We start from the raw sequence: 11,247 nt of genomic DNA, 5'->3' as shown, positions 1-11,247 counted from the left end.
CGTTACAGTACATTGCTCAACTTAGGCCTAGTGTGTATTAATTCCTTTATTGTCTACATTGAAAATGGTAATTAGTTACATTTTTTGCTGTTCCTGTTCCTCATGTATCAGCCAACCTCGTATCTTGTACAGGTGTGCCTCAATTTCTCATCAGTAAGTTTGTCTTTAGTTCCCTGTTTCCATCACATCAATTTCAAATGTTTTTTAGCCTTGCTCCAATATCTTTCATTTGCAATTTAGATTCTCATTGACAGTTTTTGACTAAATGGTTACTGAAAACAATGGGTCGAATCTGCCTCTAAAACGCCAGCCAAATGAATTGATCCCTCAAGCAAATCGTGCTTTTCACCAGTTTTTAAACATGCAAATCAGTTTTTGCTGGCGATGTTTGTGCCACCATCTGTTATCATGACTGCGACGCACGCTTGTGTGCGTGTGAATAGAGAAACCTACGACAGAAGAGCAGCTTTGGAAGGAGCCCGCTTTCAGTATGCGTGAGTGATGCCTTCATTTCATGTTGGAGCCAGTTGGAGTCAATGCAGTCACCCTACACACTTGAGAACAACGTAAAGCTCCGAGGACAAGCTTCAAAAGCTTTGTCGGAAAAGCTTCAAGCCGGGGATGCATCAATTGCAAAAAATATGTTATCCACGTACAGTATATGAAATGAAAGTATTCTTTGGATCAGAATAGCGTTGCGGTGTTTGAGAAAAGGTGCAGGCAACAGCTGATGTGTGTATTTTATGGTGATGAGCTGTCTGAGTTCGTTCTGTAGCCTGCAGTGTTCATGCAACGCTGATAGTCTCCAGGAAAACATGGGGGGGGGGGGGAGTGTTTGTGGGGTGGGGGGGGCACTCAGGGGGCGGCGGGGGTGCTTCTTGATATTTACACACAGCAGCCACCACCGTCTGGCAGCGATGATGACTCCCTCGTGGCTCCAAAAGACAGCAATAAACCTTGAGAAAGCACGAGCGGCGGTGAGAAATAGACTGGCAAATGTGGGGTGCGGCGGAATTCAAAATATAGAAGACGTTATGAGATTTGCGGGGGGAAAAAAAAAATGTTTTCAGAAGAAATGATGTCGTCTGTGGGATTAGATGCCACATATGACACTTGTGCGTCTTAAAATTGTGTTGTTTGTTGTCGTAAATGAGTGACTATGGTTATAAACCGACACGAGTCAAGTGAGTGGAATTAAATTGGTTGCTTTAATAATATTTAAGAACCTCGAAGGTTGTCAGCCAAGTGTAATTCTTAGTTTGTTCTTACATTTTTCATCATTCCATTCATTCTCTTTACCACTTTTAGCCTTACTTGGGTTACTGGTGTGCTGGAGGCGGGGTACCCCCTGAACTGGTCGTTAACCAATCTCAGTGAATTTTCCGATTAATTTATGTATTTATACCAAAACTGAGCACATTTCCAACATCCAGAAGAGTCGAGAACAAATATTTCATTGCTAAGTGGAATGATGAAGTCACCAGCCATCTGTCTCACTGGTGTTCCCGCCTCAGCTGGAAATGAACCAGTGTGAGCCAAACAGGCCCGGCCAAGTCTGCCTTGGTGGACACATCGCCCTCCACAGAAAAAAAAAATCACGGCGCATTTTGGTGCCTAAGCTTCAGTCTCGTGCAGCAGCAGGTGACTTGGCACCAGATGGTCAAAGTGACCAGCACCCGACCCACCCACACACAAGCAGTCTAAATTCATACGGTCATTGTCTTTATAAACAAACATTTTCACTGTACGATTAATCCACACGCAGAACCCTCAGTATTGACATAGAAGTTGACGAAATGGTTCATCAGCAGATAACACCCACAAGAGACACTCCTGAACCCACATTCATTCACACTTATTAGCCAACAAGCACGTGAGAAACAGCCCCCCCCCCCCACCGACTGCAAGTTATTTAAGTCCTGTGGCGGCAACAACAACAGAACACACATCTCACACCATGACACCGACATTTGATCGGTGTCGCTAAACTGTCACGGGTGAGTCTTTATATTAGCTTCCTCTTTTGACAAACACTACATTTGCAAATCATTACAGTAAATAGGCTACATAATCTACCATCCACTTTTACAAGTATGTTATGTAAGATTTTCAGTTGGCTGGTGTCCAGTCCAGTGGATGTTACAAAAGATATTTAAGTCAAATTACACTTCCTGTATTTGCAAACTGTGCAAATCAATCATTTTTGAATGCAACATGCTGTTTATAGAAAGCTACGAGCCCTGGTTTGTCCACAACGCTGATGCGTGCATTTTGCGCTGTCCATGGTGCTGATATGAGACGGTTTGTGGATTTGCTCTCCATTGTAACACAATCACATGTACTTTTTACAGAAAAATTCAAAATCTTTACCCCGAGAATAAAAATCACGTTATTCAGATTTCTTTAAGGAACTAATATTCTAAACTGCACTTTTTACTCTCTATTCTCAAGTAAAATAAATGAATACTTTTCCGTTTCTATGTGTGCGTTTTTTTTTTCATTTTCTTGTACTATTATTCATTGTGAAATTTCAATGATTACAACCTAACTTAAGATATGTATATTGAATACTTTACACTATTTGAGTCTTAACCTACGCTTGCCTAAATTAGTATAAACAACCTTAAGTGCCATATGAATGAATGACGCCACATTTGAATATGCAACATTTGTTTATTATATACTATAAACATATTTTACATTATGGTACAATAAAAAAAATCTACAGGGGAATGCTACACAGGCCTGAGCTGTTTTCGATTTAGGCCACAGCGGCTGTACCATGGTATAAGACAATATTGACTGTACAGTAAACACAGCATACAGTACATCTTTGGTTCAATAACATTGAGCACACACAAACAAAGTCAGTGAGGCGTGCACACACAACAGAGCGACTTCCTGATGATTTCTTGGGAAGAAAAAGATCACGTTTGAAGGACATCTATCACCCGGTATGTAAAATCAATTTTGCCATTCCATCCTAAAACATTTTGCTCTGGGTGGTGATGAAGCATCACGTGAGGGACACAATCCACATTGCAAACGGGAGGACAGACTTGGATTTTCGGTAGATGGGGGGTGAGAAGGCGAGTGTGACTGAGGACGAGCGAGAGAGGAACCGACAGAGAGACGGATGCAGCATGTGTTGAGATGGTGTCGTGATTAGATTGCCGATACCCTTGAGCCTCCCTCCTGTGCGAAGAAATTTGAAATAAATAAAAAATCTGGAAGCACACTTGGTGGAAGGAAGGCCTGCACTTGTAAATGACTACGCCGTCAGAGTTCATTTGGCCAGAGGAGCAGAGTGGGAGTGGATTACCACAGTCTGCCATTAGAGAAGCCCACTCTAGGTCTCCCGAGAGGGTCGCTTTCTTCATGGTCTACTGGACAGAATAAGAATGTTTGCTTTGTGGAATCTGCGGGCAGTTAAAGGGCGCTCAGCAAATGGGTTGAAAATATTTGGGGAGTTCTTATCAGACACGATCATTCTGGAAATCGACATTTGTGGACAGAGAATTTAAAAAAAAAAAAAAAAAAGATAGCAAGAGCACGCTTAGTTTGTTCCTGCTCACTCGGTTATATGACACTTTAAATATTGTTAATCAAATGATGTCATCTCAAACTGAAGGTGACCGCCCGCAAATGAAGGAGGCTCCCATCTAGTGGTCACTTGTGGACCTACACGCGTGTTAAATGCACCCGCAGAATCCGAAGACAAGGGTGTGCAGTAGCTTTGTCTGCATTAATCATTTGCAAAATATAACATCTCTAATAATGAGGAAACAGCATATTTTACAAATAAATGTTCACCTTACAAAATCCGCGAGTGGCACAAACGCCTGGGGCCTCACACACCGTGAGGTCACGACGCCCTGAGGTGTGTTTCCAGAGGCCGGCTCCATCTGTTCATCAAATAAAGTCCCAGACTCCTGACTAACAAGTGGCTCTGCCTCAATGTCACCTCTGGACTGTGTGAGGATGCGTGCGCTGAATAATCGACAGTATCTTATGTACATTACATGTTTTTCCACTTCCCGTGAATTCTAACAAATAGCTTCCTCGTCGGAAAAAAAAGTGAAAGGAGGGGTGGCTGCTTTAAAATGTCACGCGTCGGTGTGTGTACTGTTAGTGTGTGAATGCTGGTATTTGTGGAAGGAGAGGGAACATACAATTTTTTTTTTTTTTAAATCGCTGAACACCAACTTGAAAGTAATGAAATTGTTTTTATCATTATATTTGGGGGAAAAATAAATTTTACATCAATATATTTTTTTTAAATATTATATACAGTATTGTATGAAATCTGTATCATGAACATTCCAGCTAATTCCCATTAAGTAATTCCTTAGCTAACCTTCCTTCAATAGCCTTCAATATTACGTGGAATAAGTCTACATTGTCCGAGATTGGTGTACAGTGAGGAATCCAGTTTTCTACTACACTCAGGTACCTCATATTGAAAAGAATCGGACTACGCACGTTATAAGGTAACTGTAGGTCAAGTTTGTAGAGTACAATACCAGGAGGGGTAGCGCAAATGTGTTTCAATCGTATTTTGGAAAGAACGAGCACGTAAATGGCAAAATGGCTGTCACCTAAGTCAAAGGGCTGATTTCCTCCCAGGTGAGGTGGCCGGCGGTGTGTTTTCCCCCGACAGGCCCGTAATACCTCCCAATAAGATAAAGCCTCCCGCGAATGGGCTCCTGCCAGCGATAAGCAAGAGGATCACTAACGGCCGACACGAGCGAAAACTGCGCCGGAGATAAAGAATGTGAGCAGCCAGAGGAAAATAGGAACAAGAGCCATCAACTGCTAGCACTGCCCGCCGACGCCGTCTTTATCTTATATCTCCTGCGTGAGTGGATGTGCGGCGATTGCAATCAAAGGGAGGCTTTTGAGGGGTGGCTGCCGCGCCGGTGTGGGCCATCAAGTCATCAATAACCGGCGGCGTTAGTGGAACACACACACGCAAGGTCAAACCCACTGAAATGTCTTCAAAGCGGGAAGAGGATGTGAGAGGGAAAAAAAATAAACAACTTTTTTTTTTTTTGTACAGTGTGGGTTCTTTCCAGCTTGGTTGGCTCCATTCCCATGAGAGGCGGGAGGAGTGCAAGCGTTGTGAATGGATGGATGAGCGCATGAATGGAAGAGTTCCTGCTTTTTGACATGTCTGCGCCAGCCAAGTTGGCAAGAAAAAAGAAAAAACAGGTGGGATTTGGGCAGGGGTGTCGGTGGCCGGTTGAGGCGGGACATTATGGATGGCTAGGCATCTGGCGAGCGCCGCGTGCCCCGCTGACAGGCAAGCTGCTACTTGTAGATGGTGAAGTTACTTTGCCACACCAAGTCAAGCAGAAAGGATGCAACCATCTTGGCGTCACTGGTGTCCAGCAGCTCTTTTTGTTTGCTTCCAAAGGCCTCTGGATGGGTAAAAAGCAACAAGGCGCCGCTGGCTCCGAGCTCCTTGATTTGACTCGTCGTTCTTCTTTTGTCTCATTCTTCTTCAAGGGTCCGCTCACTCCTCGCCTTCCTCTACATATGTGGATGGAAACCAGCCAATCTGAGGGGAAAAGGGTGGGATTAGGGTCATCACACGACGCTTCAACAATTTAAGAATGTGTGAGTATTTTCTATAAATATTGGACTTTTTTTTCCCACAAGGATACAAAACTGAAAACAAAAAAGAAATGATGTATCAATGGTGTATGAGAGACTATTTTCCACCCACAACAATTTTCTGATTTAAAGTGAAAGTCAACCCCGAAATATTATTTACATAATATGTTATATGAGCCTCCATTAGTGTAACACGACATTCTGATTAATATTGCGTTTGTGGAATATGAGTTAATCCACTCATTTTTAGCCATCTCCGGGAGCGGCCATTTTGTCACTTCCTTCGACTGAAAATGACATCACAACTGCTCGGGGCTCACGTAATGACCAATCATAGCTCAGCTGCAGAAAACAGGTCAGCCGTGATTGGTCGTTACCTGAGCCCTGAGCATTTGTGATGTCATTTTCAGTCGACAGAAGTGACAAAATGGCCGCACCGTGAGATGGCTAAAAACGAGTGGATTAACTCTCATTACACAAACGCAATATTTAACAGAATGCCCTGATGATGAGCCCTCGCACTTACCCTGCCATTGACCTCGCCCCTCCACCACCCGTTGGCTCCAGACTTGGTGTAAATCTTCACCACGTCGCCCTCCTGCAGCGAGAGCTCTCGCGTGTCACGTGAACTGAAATCGTAGCGTGCAATGGCCACGCCAATCACCTTCGGAGTAAACACTGGGGAAAGAAATAAAGAGATACACAGAAATATTATTTGAATGAAAAGTGAGTGAAAAGGTTTTCTAGAAAAAAAAAGCTTAAAAAATGGCCCAGGTTTACAGCTCCTGCCACCTGTTTATTTAGAATTTTTCTTTTTGAGCCAAGACACTAATTATACATTAAAAAAAAAAAAATTGCATGGCACACCACGAAAGGAAAATGTCACAGAAAGTATGATCTTGTCTCAATTCAATTAAAGACTAACTCAGTGCGAAATCTAAGCCTGTTTTATTGAACAGAAAGCTGATATTCTAGTTTAACTGAACCTTGTGCCATCAAATGCAAGAACTATACATCGCTAGCATGGACAGAAGATCAAAGATATATTTGACTTGAATGTACTTTAGATAAAACACTTCAGTCTGAATGGCAACAATGTTTACAACGTTTTACATTACAGAGTTCATCAAATTTTCTGCGTTGGGGCTTGTTTTTGGGGACGTGCCTCCGCAGACAAAGTAGCCTGACCACCTCAAACCTATAGTCTGGACACGCCTGTTAATCAACTGATTAATTATTCAGAAGTTGGCCGGTCCTGACTTCTAAAAAAATGTTCAACCAAGCTATTTTGGACAGCTTTGTGTGGGAACATATCTCTGGAAGGAGTACAGAAAGCTTTGATAAGTGTGGAAAGTGCACCAATTTGAGCCCCCTGTAATCAATCCAAACCTGTCAAACAACAGACAAAGCCTGCAAAATCTTGGAGAAAGAGAGCAGCCCTAAATATTCCTCCATTTCTGAACATCAGGTGTCCTATTTTGCTGTCCATATGGTATTCATATGTATGGATAGATTAATAGACAGAAACAAACTTAAATTCAGCCAATTATTTTCAGGGACATCGTGTTGGACGGACAGAAAGACAAGACACAGAAAGAGAAGTGATACCTGTACCTGACCAGAAGGGGGCAGAGGAAGGAGGTACAAAGCTGTAGCCGGCAGGGGTTACAAAAGAGAGGCCGCAGAGCAATGGGGCTATGGCGGGGCGAGCCAAGCAGGAAGCGGCGGGGTGCAAGAGGGAAGAGGCCAGGGATGTGGGGATGGAAGAGGGAGAGAAAGAGAAGCAAAGAAAAAATGTTTTCAGAGGTAACAAAACAACGCAACCTCCGGTAGGGAATGTTCTACAAGTCACAGATGTGAAGTTTACGATTCTTTCGACATTCATCTCATTTTCATAAGACCTACAGGAGGCCCCATTTGGTGTTCCGCGCTAATAAAGCTACGAAGATTGTCCTTGATCATTTAAAGGTCAATCTCTCCCAAATTGGTGATCTCGCCAAAGAAGCACCGCTGAAATGCAGAAAGACACATCTTGTTTTAATCTGTCTGGACCCTTAAAGGGGACTTGTATAAGATTCAGAGCATCATCCATTTCTACTCCAGCTATAATAAAACTAGAACTGTTGCACATTTTACAAAGAAATTCCTTGTAGGACAAGTTTAACAGTCTTTTTTTTTTTTATCATATTCCTTTTGCCTTTTTAGTGTCATGGTGGAAGCTTGTAATGACAACAAAGCGCATTTCTCTACTTCCAAAAGACTAACCGGGTCTTGATCTTACAAATACATGAGAAATAAACAAATCCAAGGCCCAATGCGTTTGTATTTCTGTCTGTCTTCCAGTGTTCAAAAAAGAAGCGACAAACAATTGCAGAGGTGCTGTGCTTTTTTTCTCGCCTTGCTGGGGAAATGAGGAAAGAATGTCAAAATAGGAAATATGGCAAAATGCGGATGGGATAATGCATAAAAAAATGACATCGGCTGCGATATTAGGTACAACTGCACAATCGAAGCTGTATTAAAGGGGATTTTGCATGAATAACAAATATATAGTTGTATCATTGCTATATGTAGAAATTATTCATACTATCATAGAAAATTTTATAGGGATCGGCGAGTGCTGATAGGTATTGATATCGAGCCATTCCGGCCTTATTTTAAAATGATACCTGCCACCGATACTACAGGCAGAAAAAAATTGAGTACAGTGCAGTTTTTTTATTATTATTATTATTTTTATTTAACTTCATTTTTTTTGCGTGCATATCAAAATGAATCAATAAAAAGCGTGTGATCAGATTTGAGGGTCAGTATACCATTATCAATTTAGCATGTTTTTAAATATTGTGTTTGCAAAGGTGTAAATATGCACCGCATCATACTGACAAGTGTTTCTAATACTTTGTTTTTCTCATTTAGCCACATGACAGGGGGGGCTTTATCATCTGAATATTATGATGCAGCTCTTAAATCAAAGCTCATTAGATGGTAGGAGGGTACCCACCGAGGGGGCCTGATAAGTGTATATGAAAAGTAATTGAGCAAAAACGTAGCATGACAACTACAAGTACAAGTCGATTGTTTTTTTGTTTTTTTTTAATCATTACAGAGGAGTCAACATTTGTCCTCACTAATGGCAGATAAATGACTGCACTTTATGAGAAACATGCTGTTGTGAACAATACTTTCCGGCGAGTTAACTGGCCCGCGTTATTGGTATGCTGTAAAGGGAGATGAGGCGGCGAGCTTTGCCGCTTTTTGAAATTGAGTACTAATCAGCCCGCTGAGAGACAGCTCAGCAGCCTCTAACGGAACCCAGGTGCAAGCGGCGCGGGGAAGCAAAGCCCGTCCACTTCAAACAGACACCAAAAATCACCACTTGAATCCGATGTGCTTGTTTTTTTTTTTTGCACTGGAATACGCAGTGTACCGGTTGACTAGCAGAGCGGTCAAAAACACACGCGCAGAGAAGAAATCTCATCAGTCATCTGACGTTTGAGGTGAGATCCTTCCACGTTTGCATTTTAACGTTAGCATAGGCAGCCCAGTCTGTCTGGCTACAAATTAGCCCAACAAAGCATTCATTAGCATTCATGCATGGCTTGAAGAAAGTGTCAGATGAAAGTGCGGAACTGTTTTAAAAAAGCATGTTGAACAACACAGATCCTCGCACCAATCTGTTAACGTTTGCATGGCCAACAATGTGACCATCAGCATGCCGTCTCTTGTCGGAAGCAATAAATTGGCGGGAGAATAAAACGCGACCACGCGCAGAAATAAGCCATAGATGTCGTTTTAACAACCGATTGATGGGCACTGTTGCTTGGTGTGTCGCGCACACGCTGAGTTGAATGTCTGTTTTTCCCAGCGTCGCTTGAAAGACTCGGCTTGGCAGCAGCACTGTGTGAGGTGAACACCGACTTTTGAAAGGATGAACTACACAGCGCACTTTTCCAAGAAGGCAGACAGTCAACTGTGAATCCTTAATAGTTTATTGATGTATTTTTTTTCTCCCCAGCCTTGTTCCCACCTGGCATTGTTTGCCACAGCAATATAGATAAAGAAAAAAATGTTTACTTCTACTAAAATAAACTCAAGTGTGAGAAATAAAATAGAAACCACTCACAGGGAATTTTGACACTCCCAAAAGTAAAACGAAAATAAGACCTATAGAATATTTTTTTTTATTTTGTAATTTAATACTAAATGTGCCCTGGAATTGGCAGGCAACTAGAGCGCTATTTGTTGCTTCGTTGGCAACTAATGAGGATTGAATACGATGCCTTATACATAAAAGTAATGAGGTATTGAATTACCTGTGTATTTCTAATTGCGGTAGTAGTTTGTAATTCATATTACAAGTTAAATGACACAATTTGGATACCCAATTTGTGAAATTTCAGGAGGAACTTAAAATGAACAACTTATTTTGACCTTTTCTAAACTTGAATACGACAAAATATTCAGTGTTTCCGTCATTTTTACACACACACTGCTGTTCTACAAGGATTCGAGCGACAAAATTCTAGTAGCATGAAGCCTATTTATTCACTCACTGGCAGAAAGTACCAGGCGATGTATTGAAAAAATTGTTTTTTTTTTGTTTTAGTTATCTGTCTTTTTTCCTCACTCACAATGATCTCATTAAAATCTCTATTCAACGTTATGTCAACAACTACAGCTCTAGTCCAAGTCACGAAAGAATCTTCCTGCATGTTATGTTCGTTTTCATTCAGCCCTAATTAGCACCCCTAAACTCTGAGACGTGAGCATGGATAATGACTGACAAAGTAAAAAGAAATGGCAGTTGCATACGAAAACAGTCAACTTATTCCAAATACAGTTGTGCTGCTTGAGAAAAAAAAAGGAATTTAGAAAAGGTAACCATTGTTTTGTATTGAGTTACTGCCAGAATTTGGGGGAACAGAAGAAAAACAAGTTCTTGTTCAAAACTCAGAAACAGCCAGACGGGTAAAAAGTTCTGCGGAATCGTCTTCATGTTTCATTTCAAACAAATCTTGGTTGTGAAAAACATAAGTTCTGTTTTTGGTAAGGTCAAACGGGAGCTGGAATATTCTGCAAAGGAACTTCTGTTTTTCCTTGTCACAACTGAAGTCTTGCAAATACTTTTGTCTGCAGACGAGTCAGCCATGTGGTGTTAATTAAATATTGTATAAATACTCCGGCAACTGATATAACTCTGAATATGCACGACTTTGTCTGTTTGTTGAATTTTTAATTCTAGTTCTAATCTTAGGAGTTTGATGATTGATTTTGTCTAACACATCAAATTTCAACTAATATTCATAATTATGGACTAAATTAATGTTTCTTTTATATGAGTCATTTTTAGAAGTGATTTTCAACGATGCATTTTGTGGTATGCTGAAACATCAGCATCACATCATTGATTGAAAAGCTTCACCCGATACGTGTTATTAAATATTACATTCAAAACATTGAGGATAAAAAAAAAAAAAAAAATGCCCTGGTTAATCGGTTCATTTAGTCGCCTCTGGAATCAAATGATTATAAAGAAAGGAAAGCAGGCCCCAAAGCCCAGACGATATATTTGCTTTCACTTTGGTTAGTTCACTGAAGGTTTAACCGGATAATTTAACTCCCTTGGAA

At 41.2% G+C, this 11,247-nt stretch overlaps 1 protein-coding gene across 3 annotated transcripts in view; it reads right to left on the bottom strand.

Moving 5' to 3' along the window:
* Positions 1–2,653: 2,653 nt before the first annotated feature.
* The window catches only part of vav3a (vav guanine nucleotide exchange factor 3a), a 54,092-nt gene continuing 45,498 nt past the window's right edge, over positions 2,654–11,247 (bottom strand). For 2 of the 3 annotated variants that reach the window (XM_086020856.1, XM_086020858.1), the window contains exons 26-28: positions 7,231–7,311; positions 6,143–6,294; positions 2,654–5,560 (exon numbers count right to left, since the gene is read on the bottom strand). In XM_086020856.1, coding sequence (XP_085876982.1) covers positions 5,516–5,560; positions 6,143–6,294; positions 7,231–7,311 — 278 coding nt within the window. In that variant the 3' untranslated portion in view covers positions 2,654–5,515. The remainder of the gene's footprint in view (positions 5,561–6,142; positions 6,295–7,230; positions 7,312–11,247) is intronic. The other variant, XM_086020857.1, reaches the window with a different exon arrangement.

Source organism: Filicampus tigris, chromosome 21 (genome assembly GCF_054856515.1).
Source record: "Filicampus tigris isolate MCC_2025a chromosome 21, RoL_Ftig_1.0, whole genome shotgun sequence".
In the NCBI taxonomy this organism is placed as follows: domain Eukaryota; kingdom Metazoa; phylum Chordata; class Actinopteri; order Syngnathiformes; family Syngnathidae; genus Filicampus; species Filicampus tigris.
Note: the sequence above shows the minus strand (reverse complement) of the source record. Positions and strands in the feature narration are given on the sequence as shown.